At 56.1% G+C, this 20,675-nt stretch overlaps 8 protein-coding genes across 8 annotated transcripts; 3 read left to right on the top strand and 5 right to left on the bottom strand.

The window, feature by feature from the left end:
- Positions 1 to 1,233: 1,233 nt before the first annotated feature.
- VTJ04DRAFT_4620 (uncharacterized protein) lies at positions 1,234 to 1,830 on the bottom strand (the record flags this gene model as incomplete). Its single annotated transcript, XM_069362648.1, has 2 exons — positions 1,234 to 1,318; positions 1,664 to 1,830. The coding sequence occupies 2 exons, from the start codon at positions 1,828 to 1,830 to the stop codon at positions 1,234 to 1,236; spliced, it is 252 nt and encodes an 83-aa protein (XP_069219573.1).
- Positions 1,831 to 2,113: 283 nt separating this feature from the next.
- VTJ04DRAFT_4619 (uncharacterized protein) lies at positions 2,114 to 3,649 on the bottom strand (the record flags this gene model as incomplete). The annotated part of the gene is made up of 1 exon (XM_069362646.1): positions 2,114 to 3,649. The coding sequence occupies one exon, from the start codon at positions 3,647 to 3,649 to the stop codon at positions 2,114 to 2,116; it is 1,536 nt and encodes a 511-aa protein (XP_069219572.1).
- Positions 3,650 to 3,679: 30 nt separating this feature from the next.
- VTJ04DRAFT_4618 (uncharacterized protein) lies at positions 3,680 to 4,362 on the bottom strand (the record flags this gene model as incomplete). Its single annotated transcript, XM_069362645.1, has 2 exons — positions 3,680 to 4,088; positions 4,145 to 4,362. The coding sequence occupies 2 exons, from the start codon at positions 4,360 to 4,362 to the stop codon at positions 3,680 to 3,682; spliced, it is 627 nt and encodes a 208-aa protein (XP_069219571.1).
- Positions 4,363 to 5,736: 1,374 nt separating this feature from the next.
- VTJ04DRAFT_4617 (uncharacterized protein) lies at positions 5,737 to 6,219 on the bottom strand (the record flags this gene model as incomplete). The annotated part of the gene is made up of 2 exons (XM_069362644.1): positions 5,737 to 5,886; positions 6,049 to 6,219. 2 exons carry the CDS (start codon positions 6,217 to 6,219, stop codon positions 5,737 to 5,739), a joined length of 321 nt encoding a protein of 106 aa, XP_069219570.1.
- A 305-nt stretch (positions 6,220 to 6,524) lies between these two features.
- Positions 6,525 to 7,000, top strand: VTJ04DRAFT_4616 (uncharacterized protein; the record flags this gene model as incomplete). The annotated part of the gene is made up of 3 exons (XM_069362643.1): positions 6,525 to 6,659; positions 6,784 to 6,858; positions 6,950 to 7,000. 3 exons carry the CDS (start codon positions 6,525 to 6,527, stop codon positions 6,998 to 7,000), a joined length of 261 nt encoding a protein of 86 aa, XP_069219569.1.
- A 1,464-nt stretch (positions 7,001 to 8,464) lies between these two features.
- Positions 8,465 to 8,912, top strand: VTJ04DRAFT_4615 (uncharacterized protein; the record flags this gene model as incomplete). The annotated part of the gene is made up of 4 exons (XM_069362642.1): positions 8,465 to 8,467; positions 8,515 to 8,690; positions 8,743 to 8,809; positions 8,907 to 8,912. 4 exons carry the CDS (start codon positions 8,465 to 8,467, stop codon positions 8,910 to 8,912), a joined length of 252 nt encoding a protein of 83 aa, XP_069219568.1.
- A 1,770-nt stretch (positions 8,913 to 10,682) lies between these two features.
- On the top strand, positions 10,683 to 15,396 carry VTJ04DRAFT_4614 (uncharacterized protein; the record flags this gene model as incomplete). Its single annotated transcript, XM_069362641.1, has 8 exons — positions 10,683 to 10,957; positions 11,531 to 11,573; positions 11,677 to 12,081; positions 12,172 to 12,286; positions 12,358 to 12,436; positions 12,493 to 13,859; positions 13,914 to 15,047; positions 15,119 to 15,396. 8 exons carry the CDS (start codon positions 10,683 to 10,685, stop codon positions 15,394 to 15,396), a joined length of 3,696 nt encoding a protein of 1,231 aa, XP_069219567.1.
- A 1,733-nt stretch (positions 15,397 to 17,129) lies between these two features.
- Positions 17,130 to 19,595, bottom strand: VTJ04DRAFT_4613 (uncharacterized protein; the record flags this gene model as incomplete). Its single annotated transcript, XM_069362640.1, has 1 exon — positions 17,130 to 19,595. One exon carries the CDS (start codon positions 19,593 to 19,595, stop codon positions 17,130 to 17,132), a length of 2,466 nt encoding a protein of 821 aa, XP_069219566.1.
- Between the last annotated feature and the right edge of the window lie 1,080 nt (positions 19,596 to 20,675).

Genomic DNA, 20,675 nt, shown 5'->3' with positions numbered 1-20,675 from the left:
ATCGGGCATATGGTAGACATTACTCCCGCCATTCATCAACTCACACCCTACACCATCCACTAACGACACCACCAGGAGCTCAAGTCAGGTCAGAAAGAAAGCGAGGGTATCCCCGTCTCACCCTCCCGCGACCGGACCAGGACCGGGCCACCACCGCCGTTTCTGGCCACCGAATATAGCTCCATGCCCAGAAAGCTTCCAGAAGGATACGAAGGGATCGGGCGCAACACACTAGCAGATAGGGTTGAGCTAAGTTAAGCAACAAGTTACAGACGAACCAACGGGTCGATCAGGTACCCACGCTTTTGTTTCGACGTTTTAGCGCACACTCCAAGTAACTAAGGGATGTTTGAGTTTCAGGTCTTCCAACGATCCAGTGTCCGGGCGCGCAGCGGCGTGGCTTGTTTTAGGTGATGTTGTTCGGGTCCGCGTCCCGCGCCTTAGGGGTGATGATGAAACAGCCTAACTCAACGTCGAAGCCGTCCGGCCTGGCCTGGATGGACCGTGGTGAGTTCAACAAAAGTGAAGCTTGCGAGGCATTCTTACTTAGAGTACCGGATGGCAAGGTCCGAGCGTTTGAGTCGGATATCTCCGTTTGTTGGTTGTTGTCGTTGCTACTTCTGGTGTGACTCCTCTATCTCATCCACTCTGGAGAGTCGGCTTCAAGCAACCGAGAAAACAAACAAAAAACAGGCTTCAGTCAACCAAGAAGAAGATCGTAAAATCCGCAATTTAACAAGAAAAAGAAGTTGACCCGAATACGAGGAACTCTCGGGTACCAACATTCCACTCAGGGCCCAGTGAACTGGATCGGGTTACGGGAGTACAACAGCATTCCACCACCCATCCTTCGGGTTGTCAGTCCCGAGGTATGTACTGTACAGTGTCGTTTGCCATGCCCATGGCTCATCCCGGCTCACTGTAAAGTAATACGGATATCCAAGACCGGTAAACCTTCCAATCCAACTCCCATCCTCAGTACCTAGGCAAACCATCCACCACTCAATCGCCTCCAATCTCTAGGCAGTAGTAAGTCACAAAACTGCATGGAAAGTGAGGTAGACAGGACGTAAACCTGGAAACGAACCAACATGCATACTTCTGCTTACTTTCATCCTGCACAGCAACAGCCCCCACCGCATGGCGTAACCAACCAACCCCCCTCCCCCCATCCGTCATTCCAGAGACATGTGTTGAACCTTCGCTACCCGGACCGTTATCTCTCTACTTCCGTCAGGTCCCCTTAACCCCCTTGATCCCAGCGTCTTGACGGATCCGCTCAACAGGAACAGTGCATACAACGCTGACCGCGTACAAGCTGGTGGCGGGTGAGTTGGCATGCAAGCCGTCAAAGTTCCCGAACCACTTGGACAACAAATCACTGAGACAGAGATCGCCAACCCCTCGTGGCCGAGGAGGAGCTGACTGAGCTGACTGCATGGATGATCTTCACTATTGACGGGAAGGATAGGTAACTGGGATAGGTATCCGACGGGAGTTATAGTTGGGGTGTATTATTGACTCATACTGTGGATGAACGGTTGAGTGAAACATGAATGCAAGACATTTGGAACTAGATAAATATTGGGTATCATTCTGATTACTTAGCGACTCTCCTTGCTTTTGCGAATGGATTGAGTCCGTAGAGATTGTCCAAAATGACTAAGTGTGTGGTGTAGCCTCCAAAGGAGACCAGCCGAGTCCATCTCGTAGATACTCGGCCCACCAATCTGCCCAGAAGTAACCATCTATCGACTTTGCATCCCAGACCTGTGTGAATTCCAATTCACCAAACCATAATATAATGCCCTCTTGCCCAGAATATCCCATAAAAAAGACAAAAATAAAACCAAAACGAGGGTCCAGATGTTGCTATGCCTTCATCACCCAACCAAAAGCCAAAAATATTACACAATCATATGTATCCAACGCCAGCCAACCGTGAAGCAAAGAATCCCAACACCGTCGTAAGATAAACTCGAGAGGGCGATCAAGCCATGATTTCAGAACAAAGGAAATGCGTGGGCGTGAGTGTCGTCGGCGTCCATGCCGCTTGGTCTCCAGTTTCCCTCGTAATAGTTCCAAACATAACCCAAACAGATTGTACAAGATTTTAAACTGCCACAGCCGTGCTCTTGTTTCCAAACAGAGACCACCGGTTCTTCTTGACCAACTTCCCGGCGGCCTGGGGACTGGGGCTTTTGGTGAGCTTGCCGGACTTAGTCGAGACAACGCGGCCGCCAAAGGGAGGCAGGTCGATGGCCTTGGGAGCAGGCAGGGCGGATTCGTCAAACTCGGTAGGAAGTGTCTTGCTCTTCTTCTCGGCCTTCTTCGACTTCTTGTCCTTCGGCGATGGCGGATCCGCTGTGATGGTCACGGTGGTGTGCGACTTGATGGGCTCGAGCTCCGAAAACCGCGCCTGCTTCGAAAGGCGCTTGGGTCCGTTCGGCTTGGCGAGGGAAGAGGTGAGAGGAGGGGTTGGAACGGCAGTGATCGGCTTGGGAGGTGCTGATGTGGGAAGAGTCTCTGGAGTTGGAGTGATGGTGTCCTGCGGTTGCTGCTGCTGCTCATCGCTGACATCGCTGGAGGATTCCGCCGTCACGAAGTCCGTCTGCTCTGAACCCTCATCCTCCTCCAACTCAAGTCCTGGGGAGATAGCCAGTCCAGGGATAGGGTCAGGGGTAGTAATAGCAGCGCCAACTTCCGTGGGAGGGAGAATCGGAACGGGCGGGACGTCCGCGCTCACATCGACTTTCGGGGCAAGCGAGAAGCTTCGGGTTGAGGAAGCAGAAGACTGGTTGGCATCCGAGACACGCCGCGTCCGGGGGTGTAGCCTGTGAAGGGATTCGGTGCCATCCCGGTCGGTAGCTGTCGATGGAGTGTGACGATGCTCTGGCGTAGGGGTCGGCTTGACTTGGTCGACATTGTCAACGTGGCGGACCACGGGCTTCATCTGGAGATCCTCCTGAGATCCGGAGCTTGTCGAAGTGCTCGAACTCTCCGCGGGTGAGGGTGCTTCCGAGAAGTTGGCAACGCCCGGCACTGCCACTGCCGATGACGAGGAGGAGGAGGAAGGGGAGGAGTAGGCCCATGCAATGGGCGGGACGGGGAGGCTGCTGACAGACATCTTGCTGGAAGAGCGACTGGTGCGGTACGATCTGTCCATGAGGACCCTCTCGACTTCCTTGCCCTTTCTGGAGGAAGACGCCGCCAAGCCAGTGGCATCGAGGGCGGCGCTGTAGTTCATCATGGTCTCTCGATTCCACCGGGGAGGGATGCTCCCGAGGCTGTGATTGCGCGGAACACGGACGACAGGGTCGGCGTAGGCGGATGGGTATGAGACATGAGAGAGCGAGCTATGAACACGGGGGAGGGTAGATGGACGGAAGGGAGGGGTCAGAGCACCGAGGTGAGTTGTGCTTCCATGTACGCTGCCCATGGCGCTCCGGCGACGGTTCTCCTCGGCGATGCGCTGGCGGTCTTGCTCACGCCAGCCAGCCGGAGCACAAGCCATGGCGTCAATGGCGGCATGCTTCGGGATGTGCCTGTAGGGAGGCTTCTTGGCCTCTTCCTGCTTCTTCTTGGCCTGTTCCTGTTTGTGCTCCTTGGCGGCCTGGCGGCCCTTCTTGAGAACGTCGAAGACCGACATGGCTGGTGAGATGCGGAAAATAGTTGAACGTCAAACGGCCCTGCTCGGTGCTGGTTGACGGTCTTGTCTCCTGTCGTGACCAGATATCCGAGACGTCACGGACCTCACAGTTGGATCCAGCCAGCGGCGAGGTGAGGAACGCCCAGCCAGGGCACAGGGGACGAGGGGCAGAGGTAGATCTGCGGGGCGCAGAAGGCGGATTAATATATGTATGTCGTATCGTTGTGCATTGACGGACGGCTGGTAGCGAGTGCTGCGAGGCTGGCTAATGGGAAGCCTAGAAGCTCCGGATGCCCACGGTTGAGCTGAGGACTCCCAAGGCACAACAAGCCGACGAAAGTTACGAGGTAACACCAATGCCGGGCTGACGGCAGTGTACTGTGTCTGCGGTCTAGCGGGGATAAAAACCGGGACGAGAAGGGACGAGATCGAGCCGATGCTGTGCGTCTTGGTGAGTGTAGTCGTCGCCTTGATGGGTGTGAGAGAGGTTTGGACCTCGGTAATAGTTCAGAGAGAAAGAGAATCTTGGAACGATGGCTTGAGGGATGCGACAGCGTCGATGAGACAGAGCTAGCGCAGGTGAATTCCAACAACACAACCCACACACAGTTGAAGCTGAAGACGCAGAGTTGGGTCGAAGGAGAGTGACAGTCTGGCGAGGCAGAGCCACGCTCTCGCCGGACGGCGAGGACAAGAGGGCGGAGGAGGAGCATTTTTAAGAATTGGCAGCAAGACAGCATCTCCACATCCACCGCAAACCAAAGTTAGACCAGCCTAATGCAGCTCTCAGCCCTCGAGTGCAAGTCCCCCCTCCAGGGCTCCTGCATCTGCAGCCACCGGACAGGGGTGGAGGGGTGGAAAGAACAGCGCGGGGGTCTGGCTGTCTTGATACCGCACCCTTCCTTCCACCCTCCTTTCCACCCTTCCAAGCTTGGTGCTTGCACAGGGCAGGCATGGACAGCCTGGACATCCTGGACAGCCTGGCAGGCACAGCGGGCACAGCCCGGTCAGTCACTTCCAGCTCAATCTTCGTTGCGTTTTCGAGGCTTCCAGTCCTTCCAAGTCTCCACCGTGACTGGATTGTGGACTGTGACTGCACTACCAACCGCCAGAAGGCGCGATAAGCTCGACGGAGCGGACGGAAGCCATGTGCAAAAAAGTGTGACCGGAGATGACGGCTCACAGAACAACATCCATCACCTCTCGTCAGCAGCAATCCCATCCATTGACCTTCCAGGCTCACATCGGCGATGCCTCACATCACAACACCACGACAACACAGCAGTTTTGGATGCGACACTGCCGCTGGCTTGGCCCATCATGCCGCGTTCCAGCACATCCTCCCCTGCCATCCCAAGAGGCCGAAAAGTGGCTCAAACTCTCCCTTCCGGCGCACTGGAGCTCCGTGAAACTGAGGCACCGGATCTGACGTCGATCTCTTCCAGACCAGCCCCTCAGGGCGATCTCCCGCGTCTTCGCTGCGCATGCCCAACGCCATTGTCGCATTCAATGGCAAAAAACAACACGAGTGGACGCTGAGAGGGGCCCATCATTCCGTTCGCAAGACCAGCTGCGCTGGTTTGCGCTCGATGGCCTTGTTGGAGCCACGCAAACGCACAAAGCAAAAAAAAACGTCATGGCCTGCGGTGTGCGATGGGGAAAGCGGGGCCATTGCCTCACTCCCTCGTATTTTATTGCTCCGCGTTTCCACGCCAAACAACCCCGCTGGCGGGTTCCCGAGGTTTACCGCCAAACCGGCGGCCCTACTGTTTTGACCACAACAACAACCATCCGGCCGGGAGAGACAATTGGATTGGGAGCCATCGTGTCGGCACATGCAAAGCGGCAAGCCAGGCCGATCGTCTGGTTCAGGAAGCCGGATTGACTCCCTCACCGATGCGTATCGGCAATACATTGTACGCGTATTGACGATACGATACTTGTCACAATAGCCAAGGAGCTTCCCAGCGCCCAGAAACGCCGATCCGTCAACCCCGACGTGGCCCGGGGTCCCAAAATGTTAGCCTACTACGCAGTAGTTTCCAGCCTCACTAGCGTTCCATTCCTTGGCAGGAACCAGGGGTCTGTTATCCGATCAGGGAACAAGGGAGAGGTGCATGCCACGAGCCGGCGAGCGCGGCGGCGGCGGCGATCTCCTCGGGTACCTGGCGGCTCATCTGTGCCTGGCCGATGAGATTTGGTGTCTTGTTTGCGGCCATCCTCAAACAACGGTTCTTCTGAAAAGACATCAGAAACTCGCAACAGCGGAACCGGTGTTTTTTCAACCACGTTCCCTGCCAAACCAACCCCTCACGACCCCATCACCATCCATTCAGCGGTGGATCAAGAAGCTAAGACTTAAAAGAGATCCAGACGAACGGCACGTGGCCTTGACGAACTCCAGTCCGTGGATGCGGCCCTTGCTGGGAATTCCCAAACTTGACCAAAACTACAGTCCCCGTCGTCAACCAAAAGTCAAAGGCGGCAAAGTGGGCAGCAATGGTTCCCAGCTGACGGTCCTGGATCGTCGATGGAGGAGGATCCGCACCACGGGAAAAGAAAACCGGCATCTCAGCAACGCCACTCCGCTTTTGCAGGTCCAAAATGGCGAAAATGGACAATTCAATAGTCCATTTTTTCGCTTGATGGTATTGACGGTTTATGCGGTGACCCCAGACAACAGTTAACCAAAAAGGTTCTACGAAGAAAAGAAGAGAAATGAGTCCCCAATGTGTTTTTCAACCCAATACGATGACGCTAGCAAGCCACTTCCAGCGCAATCTTAAGGGTCTAACTACTGGGACGGGAACTTTACCCCTAACTTCAACCCAATCTCCGCTGTTGCGCTCGCGAAGGTCAGCGCGCCAGCAGTGCTATGGACGACGCCACACCGTCACCGGTCCAGTCTAGAGCCGCCACGGACAGGGTCGGGTACTCCATCCTCGCGGCTCCGGCGGGAAGCAATGCAGCCCTCGCTGGCGGGTCGAGTTCTTATCTTTGGCCTGTGGCCGTTCGTTGTTCTTTGTGTTGACATGCTGATGCTGGTGATGTTGTCTGCCCGTTGCTGCAGATGCATGATGCTCCAAGCTGCTGCAATGCCGACGGATGTCCGGGCCCCTACACAGTAGGTGCAGCAAAGCAGCAGCACGGGCACCGGCATCACAGTCAAGACCAGCGGGGGATACCGAGCTCACAGCAGCTATCAGAAGGTGGGTGTAACCTTGGACTCGGTGCCCAAGCTTTATGATTTTCACTTCTTGTGTTCGCTCGCTTCACGTTGCAGGGCTGAGATAAAAAAAGGAACAGGAGAGCAACGGCATGCCCATCCTGGCAACCTGGTTGCAAATGTAACCAAAGGCACCCACCCGGCCGCTCGAGCTCGAGCACACAATCTCGCTGGAGGCCTGTCTGGTTTGTTTCGGCGACCCGCTACCGTGGACGACATGGGAGACACGCGCGATGTAACCGGAAGGGTTGATCATGAGGCTCTCGGTGTGACTGTTCTCCATACACGTACTGCGGTAACGAAAGGGTTGAAGGTAAGGCGGACTTCACTGAGATCGCTGGGCCTGAAGGGCATGAACTGTGGGCATCTCGTGCAAAGAATGGAGATGGGATCCTGGGTTGGCATTTGTTGGCGTTTCATCAGTGGAGGGGCGAAACGCTCTTGATGATGGAGGTTTGTCCGTGCTACTCCACTCTTCCTCTTTCACGGGCTTTCCTTGTTGTCCGAGACGTCCCACAGGCGCTTGTATCAGCAGGACCATCTGGGTACTGAGAACTCGGAGGCCATGGTCCGCACGCCAATGTCGCGGGATAACTACATCTTCACAACGACTCACGAAATCGCGGATGAGGATCCGGATAAAGCTATCCGCACTTCGAGGCGTGTGCTCTGTACTCCGTATCACAAATTTTACGCCGAATACACACATTTCCCAGTGGATCCGCTGAGATCCCGTCGCGGCGGCAAACTCCATCTCTCGCGCGGCTCCCTCACAGGACCCTGGAGATCTTGCTTTGGAACCCTAGCTTGCGAGCCCTCAAACAGTCACCGCTTCTCTTGGTTTTTTGTCTTCCTTTCTTCTTCTGGGCATCAACACAACGGCGGCGTCAGGTTGGGCTGGCGGCCTGATAACGACTGGGCATGGGCTTGGTGCGTCAAGAAAACCCTTGATTCTTGATCTTGATGATGACGGCGGCTCCGGGTTGGCGTTTGTTTTCGGATCTGAGCGCGCCAAAGGTTGACGCCCCTCCGCTTTCCGTGTCGATACTCATCCCGACGGCAACCAGACGGACGTATTCCAGCGAATGCTCTCGCTCGCCGGGTAAGTCAGAGGATGTGTAACCCACTTCTTCTCCTACGTATGACGGAATGTGCATAATGATGTGAGATGGGCCGGCGTAACCTGGTCCCGGTCGGGCCCCGAGAGGGTGGTGAGTCGTGGACGTTATTTACCACGAAGAACGAAGATCCGAAGGGCAGGTGGGTGGGAGCGGGAGCTGCAGGGAGACTCGAGCGTGGGGGTCACCTCATCCACCGCGGTCATCCACCGCAGGGCGGGCCGACTTGACCGATACGTCCCGCTTGGGTTTGTCTCTGTTGCTACCACCCGGGAGGTACGCGTAGCATGTACACCGTTCCTATGGAATGGTTGAACGATGTTCATTGTGCAGTTGTGGGACTGCTTGGATGCAGTCAGCGATGCTGCGGCGCAGCTGGACTGGACCTGAGTCACTACATACACTGCCGCAACGGTGGATCGAACCGAGCCGAAGCCAAGCTGAAGAAGGTCGAGATCTGTGTTCGTTGGCATGGTGAAGGAATATCTTTTACAGTAGTGTACGGAGCACATGGTAGTTAGTTCGCTCGCCGAGGTATCGACAAGATCGGTGATGCTTACGAGCGGCTCAAGCGAACACAAACCTTCCCTTGCCTGTCCCCTGCTGGACCAGGAACCACCAAACCATGGTGTCGGGACTCGCGAGGTTTGGTGCTGTACGACGTGCAATGGTCTTGGAACTGCGCCGCCACAGCTAGGTGTGTATTACTTCCTCAGCTAACCACCTGTTCATGCGAACTGACATAATAGTTTCCGTTGGCCTCAACTAGATTCCAGCAGTAAACAACCACGACATAGGCCGAATCCCGTGACGTCGGTACGTAAGTAGTAGTTTGAGACTGGTGTTCAAGCCTCGTATCTAAGCGCGCGTCATCTGGGAAAGGTGTTCTTGAAAGTTGACGGCTGAGTTCCAGGTTTAAGATTACGCCTTGCCCAGGTGGGAATGGCTCTCTATCAAAGCCTGCTTACGTGTAGTTCCCATAACCATGAGGCTCGCATCAACAACCTCACAGACAGGGAGAAGGACCGGCGTCCAAGCTAGCATGTACATAGCATCCAGCAGCGCATCTCTCCGATGCAATTCCGGCAAGGCTGATGATGGGGTGCGAAGTCGGATGGACGCCAGACCAAGTGCACGTGCATGCCCAGATCCACGTGTTGTGACGACTGTTTGATACTGGGGTCTTATCACGACAACATCCCTCCTTGAGAGTTTGGTTCACCATTGGCGCCTGAGCTGGATGCCAGCTAGCTATGGACCTCGCACATACATACCCCGTCTGAACGCATCCTCCGTAGGAGTACATAAGCCTTCGACAATTAGGGCAAGAAAAAATGAGAGAAATGCGGTGTGGCACTGAGAGAGAGGAAGACAGACGGAAATATCCGAAGTCTCCCACGTGTTGGATTCAGATCCTGGTTTCTGAGTCAGCAACACACATATCAAGCCAGAACGAAAGAAGGGGAGAAATGGCGGCACACAAACGCCACAGGGTAGTCGGGGATATCGAAGCTTATTTATTACATGTGTCCTGATTGGGATGTAATTTAGCCTTGTGAGCCGGCCATCCGAGGTGCCTGGACGCCACATCCATCTCCTTGCGACAAGCCCAAGCGTTTAGTCAGTCACAAAGTACGGAGCAATCTCCGTCCATTCACAGAGACAAAGAACACAACAATATTTGCACATGTCTCGAAACACAATCAGAAAAATGAAATTCGTGTTTACATTCCCGGAAGGTTTCAATCCAGGCATTGTGGCCCGAGTCTCATGCAAGTTCCGTCTCAGCACCGTCCAGGAACGGAGACTGGGGGCTCAAAGGAGGTGAGGTGGCTTACTCCTGAGCACCTGGGGGACCAGCGGTATGGCGCAACCGACGTGGTCCGTGTTGTTGATATGGAGGGAAAGGAGGCGGGCTGTGCGGCTTGTGCCGCGAAAGGAGGGCCGGGTCAGCCCTGCGAGCCGCCCTGCCGCTGATAAGGGGAATCTTTCGTGTCTTCAAGGTGCAGGTCGATGCTGCGGTTGCCGATGTCAGACACCCCGGTGTTGATTGCTCCTCGGCTGAGGTTCCGTACGCCGCTTTACAATACAATACATGACGATACCGTACCTGTGTGGCCAGCAGATGGACCAGCCCCGACCATGACGCCCGTGCAAGTCGCAATCAAAATGCACGATGGGGAGCAGGCAAAAGAAGACAAATATTTCGTGCTTTCCATGGGATACCGTAGTTACTCAGTTAAGTAAGTACGCTAGCTGTCACACAAGATTGCTGTCTTCTCTGGCCATGAGGCGTCTTGTGCAACAACTCTGTTCAGCTTGCGAGGATCCACCATTTCCAGGAGCAATCTCGGAATGGGATATCCAATGATTGCCATGTTGGATGCCAAGGTTCTGATCAGACCCAGGCGAAATGGAAGAAAGAATCAAACGAGAAATTATTGATGGATAGTTCACTTTGAAGAAAATGGCGATATGGCAAGGTCGCAAATGGCGTTCGGAACGATGGCTCGGATGTCGCGTTGAGTTATGGATGAAGGACATGGACAAAGTGAACACCCCAAGTGTGTTTCAGATGGAATAACTAATGGCACAGTACCTACCTGGCATTGTATGTACATACTTATGTGTGTGGACGGAGGAGCTGTTGTGAGATGGAATGGATAGGAGGTGGGGGTCGCATGGCTGAATGTCCGAAAGTCGACCGAAGCGGCCGGAGGTGTTCGGAGCGGCGCAGGCGGCGCCTCACGGGCCGGGCCGGCAGAGGACACCGGATGAATCGACGCAGGGCGGGGTCAGGAACCGGCGAGGAGGGGCCGAGTGGAAGCACGGAAGAAGCGGCAGAGAAAGAGCTGAGGCGCTGAAGAAAAGGCGAGTTTCGAAGTTCAGCAGCGGCGCTGTGACATCAGCGCGCGCTTATTTTGGGTTTAGCGCCACAAAAAGCTGGGGCCACGGCTTGGCAAGGTCTGCGCTAGTCCCGTTTTAGAAGATGGTTGAGGCTGCTTGGGGCTCGCAGGACCCACCGGCTCGCACCGATCACGCAACGATGGGACCCGCAACGACTCTTTTCCTTCATCGCAGACTCTGCGCCCTGCTGCAAGGCAAGCAAACCCATCCATCGGGCTCCAGGGGGATCTCCATCGCGCGAACTCGTCATCGCAGCCAACGCTGCAAAAATTATCGCCACCGCGACCATCCCACACCGCGCCGGCCTCGACTGCACGCGTGCGCCAGCCAAAGCAGATGCACACGACTTTGTTTTTTTGCTTTTGTGTGAATTCCATTGTCGCAACGGCTGCCTGGGTCCCGTCGTGGCTCGTGGGCCGCCCCATTGTTCGCCGCACCGAACCACCTGCCTGGAAGAAGGTCCCGTCTTTGCACACAACCTGAAGGCGCTTGTTCCCGATCTCTCCGCCTGCAATCCTGCAACCGCCAACCTCCCTCCATCTTGGCCATTCCGCATCTCCATCCGCATTCAATCCATCCATCAATCCATGCGACATCCTCTGCGCCCCAATCCGTTATCGCCCTTTGCAGCACGCGACGCCCAGCACTTGTCGGCCCCTTGATCCCGCTAATCGTTGCCCGACACCATTGGCATTGTCGCCTCACAACAACCCGACCCTGCGGTTGAGCGCCATTCCGAACCCACAGCCCACAACCCACAACCCTCAACCCCCTAGCCCCGCATCGCATCGGCATCGCGTCGCATCGTCGCGCACCATATCGCATCGCATCCAAACCCACAACCCTCCACTTCCTCACCCTCCAATCCCGCAGACCACGCGCTTCCTCCGGGAACAGCGCGCGCTCCAAACACCGCGACCCTGGCGGCCCTCGTACTCCTCAACCCGGCCGAGCCCGATCTCTCCCTGTCGCCCCACCAGCTCGACCTTGACCTGGGCACACCGATCGAGACCGACGGCGACGACATCACCGGCGCGGCGCCCGGTCAGGCGATGATGGCACAGCCCGTGCCTCATCCGACCCCTCCCACCACCGACAAGCGGCGCGTCAAGGTCTACGAGCTCCGCCATAATGACTGGTTCGATCGTGGCACCGGCTTCTGCTATGCATGCTTTGTGCCGGTATGTCACCTTGCCAGATCCCACTGTTCCTCCGCTCTATTCCGACCCTGCGTCTTTGCCGCTAACGTGTTCCCTTGTTTGCGCATTTAGGTGGGCGATGACCAGCAAAAAGATCCCCGCCTCATCGTGGAGTCCGAGGACCAGCCAAACCGGCGCCTTCTGGAAACGAGGATCATTAAGGATGAGGCTTTCCAGAAGCAGCAAGGCATGTTGCTTCCTCGCCTGCTGAGAGAATAGACATCAGCTGTTTATGAGGCGACTAACCGTTCCTTGCAGATACGCTGATAGTATGGACCGAGGATGGGGTTGACATGGCCTTGAGTTTCCAGGAAGCAGAAGGCTGCGCTGCGATCTGGTATGTGGCACGCATGACCATGCCGGTATCACCTGCTAATCCTGTCCTCCCCGTAGGAAATTCATCGATGCCATCCAGCAAACCATCCACGGTAGCATGGGCGGCCCGGACGATAGCCTCTCCGATGATCTCGCCATCGACATGCCTCCTTCGATCCAGCTCCCTCCTCCCGACCTCTCGTCCTTGCCAGAACTGGATATGGCCATCCGGAACCTGTCGCAGACACCTCAAGGCCGCGACGCGTTAGCCAAAGTTATCATGAATGAAGGCTACATCGACAAGCTCGCTCTCCTAGTCGAGATGGCTGAGGATCTCGAGAGCCTGCCTGACCTGCATCGGCTCTGCAACATCATGAAGACCATCTTGCTTCTCAACGACGCCAGCATTATTGAGCGTGCCGTCTCGGATGAGTGCGTCATGGGAGCTGTTGGCGCCCTGGAATACGACCCAGAATTTCCCACCCACAAGGCCAACCATCGGCAATGGCTCAGCAACCAGGGCCGCTACAAGGAGGTTGTTCAAATCCAGGACGACCAAGTTCGGCGCAAGATCCACATGACGTATCGCCTACAGTACCTCAAGGATGTCGTCCTGGCTAGAATCCTCGACGACCAAACCTTCGGCGTTCTCAACTCGCTCATCTTCTTCAACCAGGTCGACATCGTCCAGCATCTGCACAGCACCCCCGGCTTCATGGCCAAGCTCTTCGTCATCTTCTTTGACAAGAGGGAGCCTGCTCTACGCAAGAAGGAGGCCGTCCTCTTCATCCAGCAGTGCTGTGCCATTGCGAAGAACCTGCAGCCACCCGCCCGCCACAGCTTGTACTTGAACTTCCTGAAGCAAGGCCTACTCGTCGCCATTAACTATGGCATGCGCCATCGCGACGTTTCGGTGAGGGTTGGCGCCACGGACATCCTCGTCTCCATGATCGACCACGATCCGTCCATGGTTCGCCAAACAGTCTACGACCAGGTGCATAACAAGCCCATGAGACTCCCGGCCCTCACCGAGACGCTGATCGATTTGCTCCTCGTCGAGGTTGACCTAGGGGTCAAGTCGCAAATCTCGGAGGCGTTGAAGGTCCTTCTTGACTCGTGCCAACCACAGATGCAGCAACAGCAACAAGGACAGCAAGACGCCCGCATCAGGGCACTCTCGGTGATGGACCCCCAACACGACGCCTTCTTGGAACACTTTTACCAGCACTGGGCGACGAGGCTATTCCGGCCGCTTCTTGATCTCGAAAAGCGTACTTCGATGCAGTTTAGCCCCTCCCAAGAGGGCATCTTCAGCTATCTCATCGACATTTTGTGTTTCTATACCCAGCGCCATGGACATCGGTGCAAGTTCTTCGTCCTCACGTCCAACCTTGTGAATCGCATTCTACAGCTTCTCGATTGCAAGGAGAAACACCTGCAGCTTGGTCAGTCACTTTTCGCGCGTATGAGTCTTGCTTGGGTTGCTAACAGATGAACAGTGGCTGTCCGCTTCTTCCGCCATCTCGTGATGATGCAGGACGATTTCTACACCAAGCTGATGATCGACAAGCAAGTGGCTGGTCCGATCCTCGATGTTCTCCTGCGGACACTACCTCGAGACAACCTCCTTTCGTCTGCTTGCCTTGAGCTTTTCATGCTTATCGAAAAAGCGTCACTGAGGCACCTGATGAAACAGATTGTCGAGCTGTGGCGTGACAAGGTCAACGCCCTGCTCGACTTTGAGACCTTTGAGAAGATTCTCAACGCCTACGAACGAACCCGCGGTTTCACGGTCAACCTCGAATCGCCACAGCAGTTCTCTGATGCCCAAGAGGACCGGGGTCCTCTGTCCACTCTCAAGGCACCGAGAGGCACCCTGATGGAGCACCTCATCCTCGACCAGGCCCAGGAAGACTACTGGAATTCTCCTGACGACGATGAGGAGCGTGCTGCCGCCGACGCAGATGCGGAAGCTACAGAGCTTGAACACAGCCTCGCCGCCGCCGCAGCCCCGGCGAAGCCTCTCGTCGAGTACTCCTCCGATGACGAGGAGACAGACGAAAACGACGCCGTCATGACCCCTGTCGATTCCGACGTCCCCGTCGCTACCTCTTCAGACGAGCCGAAATCCTCCAGCCCCGCAACATCCGCAACCGCCCTGTCCACATCCCCCGCTACCGGCGCCGCTAACGGCACCACATCACCTCGTGCCCGATCCGCCTCACCCTCCGTAACTTCCACCTCGGCAGCCGCCGCGGCAGCAGCAGCTGCGGCCTCCACTCCCCCGCCCGAACGCGTCTCGGAAAAACGCCGCCGCGAAGAGGACGAGGACGAAGACGCCCTGGAGAAGCTCACGCACAATTCCAAGAGGAGGAACAGCACGTCTTCTGTCTCGTCGCAATCCAGTGCCGGCGGCGGTTCCAACGCTGATGGACAACCGTTGAGGAAGAAGCGGAGTTTTATCGGCTCCGGAGCTTCCGCCACCGCCACTGCTGCCGCGGCGAATGGTGGTGGTAGTGGGGGTGGAGGGGGCGCTGCTTCGGGGATGAAGAAGATTGCGATTAGCATATCCAGCGCGGTCAAGGGCGGGTTGGGGCTGAAAACTGCCGATGGGGAGGGAGAGAAGAAGTCAGGTTGAGCGAGGATGGTATGTGAAGCGCGGCGTTATGTTCTGGTGCGGATCTGGTCAGATCTCATGCGCCAGATAGCCAGCCAGACGGCAGCGCACCATCCTCGCTGTACCTTGACATTTCTCCCCGGTCATCTTTCAACCACCCCCTTTTTTGGTTTGCCCTGCCTTGCCTTGCGAAAGGGACAGAGAGAGAGAGAGATTGCTGTACAAGTCTTCAGTGTGCGCAATGGATTAACTTGGCTTGGCTTGGCTTCGCAGGAGACGGGAACAGGACGGGTACGGGCAGGCGGAAGAAGGCGTTCTACGGAGTTGGGCGCAGGCGGGAGGAGGGCGGTTGTGTCTTGGGATGATTGACGGGATGGGCTTGGATTGATGCTGTCTTGTACAGTTGGGCTTGTGCTTTTTGTTTCGAGTTTTGCGTCGTGACGTGTGAAAATGTGGGGCGGAGATATACCCCTTGTTCTCTCTTATGTTTACTGCTTCGTCTTGCCTGGCTTACATATCTTCTGCTGTGGTGTTGTTATTGTTGTTGTTGTTCTGTTTTTGTTTCCCTCTTCTTTTGCAAGGGAGGGATGTGAGTGAGTGAGGGGGAAGGGCAAGACCAGTTGGCATGTCTGTCTGCTCTTTGGGAAGGAGTTAGGGTGGAGTTTGAACTGGATGGGGGTTTGGGTGGGAGTTCGTCTGAGTTGACATGCCGGACTTGTCTTTCAGAAACGCTGGAGCGGAGGGCATAACCGCCACCTCTAACTGTGGAGCGCGGGGTATTGTATCATGAGGTTATGTGTGTGTGTGTGGTCTGGAAGGGGGAAGAGAGTGATGGATAGTTATGCATGGATCTACTTTAGGGAGGGACACTTCTGCGCGGGGGGTTCTCTTTCGGGGACTATGTCTGGGTTGGGTTGGGTCGGGTCGGCGGGTCTTTTGCGGGGTAGGACTTTTCTCCTTTTTTCTTCATGGGCTTGTGTTATTCATCTACGGTGTATGTGATGGATGGGATGGGATGGGATGGGTTGAGATGGGATGGGTTGAGCAAGCAAAGAAGGATGGGATTGATATTACTAGCGGACGCGCGAGCGAGTAACCTGTCTACCTAGCTACCTGAACTGCGTACCTAAAGTAAGCGAGTGAGCTAGCGAGCGAACGATGAACGTTGTTTTGGGAAGATGGGGTAATGTTTTATTCATGCGTGACCTATCCTCTCCAAACTGTGTTTGGTCTGAAGTGTGATGTGATGGGGGGAGCTACAAGTAGTGGCATGATGTGGGGAGGCAAACATTAAACATCTCAAGTAGGCAAGGTTTTTGACATGTTGGCACAGACCAGAAACACTCCATGAAACAATGTCATGCGCACACATCACGGAGTTTTAACCCGTTTGACAATGAGGGGTAAGCAACCGTCAGGGAGGATGGAGACATCAGAGTGAGGGGTTTTTTTTCTATGATGTGGAACTGAGATGTTGAATGGACAAGGCACGGTTCGGTAAGTAGCCTGAACCTCGATCATCAGTTATGTTGAGCCAATGCTGGGTTAATAGGGATCGTGATGATGGGTAAGAGCCTCAACTAATATCCATGGTGACCATCAGACTAGCTAGTATCAATCACTGTTCCTCTAGTTCACAAGAAACTGTTCCAGAGCTTTTGGCTACTTATGGCATTGTGATTCCCGTTTTAAGTGTATTCTATTATCTAGCCTACGTTGTATATCCAACCCCAATCCGTTCTCCCAACCGAACTTAAAACCGTTCCAAAGGAAAAGACTACTAAGAGGTATCTCGAACTATCAAATGCAATCCAATAACAGAACCGAGACCAGAGGTGTAAAGACCAGGAAAAAAGGAGGTTGAAATGGTGAACTCGAGCTCGGACCAAGGAAATCATGTACTCGAACCAAATAGCTTCTGCCTTTGTGTTGCAGACAGAATCTCTGGGGAAAAATGTGAGAGGTAGGAGATGTCGGTAACGAGAGAGATATTCGATCCAAAAAATTGCCATCCCAGACAGCAAGAAGGGAAAATCTCACTCAAAAAACGAGCGTCAAGAATCGAAGTCGCAGACAAAGAAAAAATCAAAATAAAGACTTAAGCAACATCCAACACAACCCTCTCGCTCCTCCTATGCTCTCCCGCCCCCGTCGGCGGGCCCACCATCACAGGCGTCACCCGCCCCTTGATAATCCCGATCGTCACCTCTTCGCGATCAGGCATCCTCGGCCCGTTGCCGTTCCCCGCCGGAGAGACGCCCCGCCGCTGCTGCTGCTGCTGGCCGCCCTTGGCCTGGAACGGCCTCAACAGCCGGTGCTGCTGCCGCGAGATGCTGATCTGCCGCGCGATGGAGATCTCGACGGCGTGCTTGAGTGCCGCGTCCTCCTCGTCGACGGAGATGCGGGCCCCGGTCAGGGTGTCGATGGAGGGGTGGGAGGAGTGGCCGGTCGCGGTGGTGCGGGTGGTGGAGGTGGAGGCGGAGGGCGCGTGTTTGGCGTGGGGTTGGGTTGCGTTTGTTGTTGGCTTTGTGGAGGATGAAGACACGGAGCTGGCGGCTGTGCTGGCCGAGTCGGCAGAGGAGGCGGAAGACGCGGAGGAGGCGGCGGAGGAGGATGATGGAATGTTCCTGGTGGCGTTGGTGGATGGCGGGGCGATGATTTCCCATTCGGGTTCGGGGATATATGGTTTCATGGAGGCAGGGATGGGACGGCGACGGATGGGTTGGTCGTCGTCGTCTTCAGAATCGTCTTCGGAGTCAATGCTGTGGGGAGAATCGAGGACGAGGGTAGAGTTGTTGGGTCCGAAGTAAAACCCTGGGTCGTTGGGTACCACTGGCTTCTGCTCCCTTTGCTTCGCCTGCTGCTGAGCGCGTAGCCTCTCAACCTGGGCAGCGCGATTGCGCTCGTCCATCGTCCGCGGAGAGATGACGGTTACTGTCTTCTTATCTCGCCTCGACGGCTCACTGGGATCTTGTTGAGGCTGCCGCGATGAGGGGTTTGCAAATGTTGCCCTGGATGGCGACGGCAGGTATGCTGGGGAAGTGTTGGAACGCTGAAGTCCCCTTACTGGCGGCGGAGCTAGCGACGTTGTCGACGCCATGCCGTACCCTGAGGAGGCCACCGCGTTCGACGGCCGCTCCGAGGGGAAGAGCGAGAAGGTAGGCGACTTCATAGGCTGCGGAGAAGTTGCTCGCCGGGTGGGTACCCAGGTGGTGCTGAGGTGATTTTCCGTGTCATCACCAATATTCTTGAGCTTCTCAAGAGTTGCTTGGCGCCGCTCCAATAATGACTTGTTGCCGTTGTTGTTGTTCTGATTGCCGCTGTTTCCGTTAGGGTTCAGCACACCGCTGAACATGACGCTGTAGCGCTCCAGCCGGATATCCGGGATCTCCACGTCGAGGAAACCGCCAGGCTTAGGCGAGGGGCCGGGAAGTATCGGCCTCGAGATGGTCGGGAAGGATGGTTCCTGCTTGGCCTCCGGTTGCTTCTTGATGACGATGGGCTTGTGCTTTGCCCGACTTGTGCCAGCAACGGTGTTACTCCTCATAGGCACAGATTCACTCGACGTTGATCCCGCAACAGAAACGGCGCTGCGATTGGCCTCGGCCTTCTCTCCAACCTTGGGATTCTCGGCGTGCTTCCTGCTCCCAAACAGACCAAACAACCTCCTCTTTTGCGTCTTAGACCTTTGGAGAGTTGGTTCAGGGGTTGGCGCGGGTGGCGGTGACCCGCTGACAGTCGTCGTGATGACGGCCCCGTTCATCGGCGACGGGGCCCTCGTCTCAGTCCATACCTGCGTCTGCGGCATCAAAGCGGCCTGGGGACCACCGCCATAGGGGCTCGCGGCCCGGGGACCCCCAACGTAAGGGCTCGCAGCTCGGGGGAGCACAGTATCTCGTGTCGGGCTCCCCAGGGCCATGCCAATGGGGATCTCTCCTGAGGTTGCTGACTGGGGAGTCATTAATGGTGGCGACAGAACCCTCGGAGGGGATGGAGTGCGAGCCCGGCGGGGGCTAGGTTCGGGAGTTATCGTCCACGGATTCCTCACGGCGGTGCTCTTGCTCCGGCTCATGAAGCCCGTCGGCAGAGCCATGTCGTCTTTCGAAAGTCGCTTGTTGAAGTTGGGCCGCGAGTCCGCCGTCTTGCTGGACCCGGGCCCGGAAGATGTGCTCGGTCTCATCGGCATGCGGTACGACAGCACCGGTCTCGTCGTCGACGTTGTCTTCCTACTGTTGGTTGTGACAGCGTTCTTGGATGGCGGCAGGGGAAGAGGACGGTCGACATAAGGGTTCCTCCCTCCGGGGAACGTGACGGGGGGGATGTCGGCATTTTGAGGAGCCAGGCGTGTCGTTCCCTGGCTGGCGCGGATAGTCGCATTCGTCGGGAGACGCAGGGCAAGATCTGATACATGGCCTTGTTCATGGTCCACCATCAGGGGGGTTGCCGAGCCGTGCAGCACCATACCCCCAGCTTGGCCAGTTGCAGATGCATCAGCGGCGTCCGCTGATTCTGACCCCGTTTCCGCCCACAACGGGGGCAGGTTGCGCCTAACCGCTTTCATCATGGCACATCCGTTGAACCATGGGCCTTCTTCGCCCACTCAACGGCCACGATCCGGGAGGGGACGGGGTGTGTTCTCGGTGAAGCACCGGGGTCCTCCCACCTCGAGAGATTGTGCTGAACGTGGTTTGCTGGTTTCGAGAGATTGCGCCTAATCACGGAGGAACACCGCTGGACGAATCGAAGAATCAAAGAAACGAAATTACACAACACCTGGCGGCAGCCCAGCCTTACAACACCTCCAGCAAGAACGGAAGCAGAACCCTGAGTGGAGGGATGGCGGGAAATTGTTCACTTACATACCCAGGCTCCCGCTCATGCTCATGACTCGCGTTGCTGAAGAACGAGCCTGAACCTGGGCTCTGAAGCTGGAGTCTCCCGGTTGACATGTCGGGCCCGTCGGCGACGACGGATTCAAGTCAGAGAAGAGCGGCGGTTATTTTGCAGAGAGGTTGATCGTCGACAAGGGTCCGATCGCCAACGGCTGATGACCGAACACAAGACATGATGATGAGCGGTGGCCGACATCTCATCATCATTCATCAGCAGATTGCCCTGGCAGTTTCGACAGACGAACCATCCAAGATGCGACGGAGGTGGAGGTCAGCGAACCCCTGGCCACGGGGATCACCGGGGTGCCGAGACCGGGGGTGGCGCCCTACTGCGCAGTAGGGGTTCTGGGGACGTTGTTTCAGGAACCGCAGACAACCTTTCTGTCCTGTTATTTTACCGTCACCTCCCCTCCGGACAACCGCCGCCGCATTTCTTTCCCGATGTAGGGACACGGAGCACGGAGAGGCGCGCCGCCGGCCTTGGGACAACGCGGCCGTGAACAGGCTCAATCGCGTCACTCCGCCCGCATCTCCGAAGTTGATGGCTTCTGTGGAATGCTACCCTCGAGGAAATCGAGAATCCCATGGTCGACGGAAACCCCGCAAAGAACGCCACGCGGGGGGGGGAGGGGGAGGAAGGAGCATATCCAAATAGATTGTGGATGAAGCTTAAATGACGATATTCCTTCAAGGGTACAACGCTGACAAGTCAGCAGCCGGGGGACGCGGCTAGCCTTTCTGCCGAGGCCAGG

This window comes from Mycothermus thermophilus (assembly GCF_041956435.1).
Source record: "Mycothermus thermophilus strain CBS 625.91 unplaced genomic scaffold VTJ04scaffold_3, whole genome shotgun sequence".
Classification (NCBI taxonomy): Eukaryota; Fungi; Ascomycota; class Sordariomycetes; order Sordariales; family Chaetomiaceae; genus Mycothermus; species Mycothermus thermophilus.
This window is presented reverse-complemented; position numbering and strand designations above follow the sequence as displayed.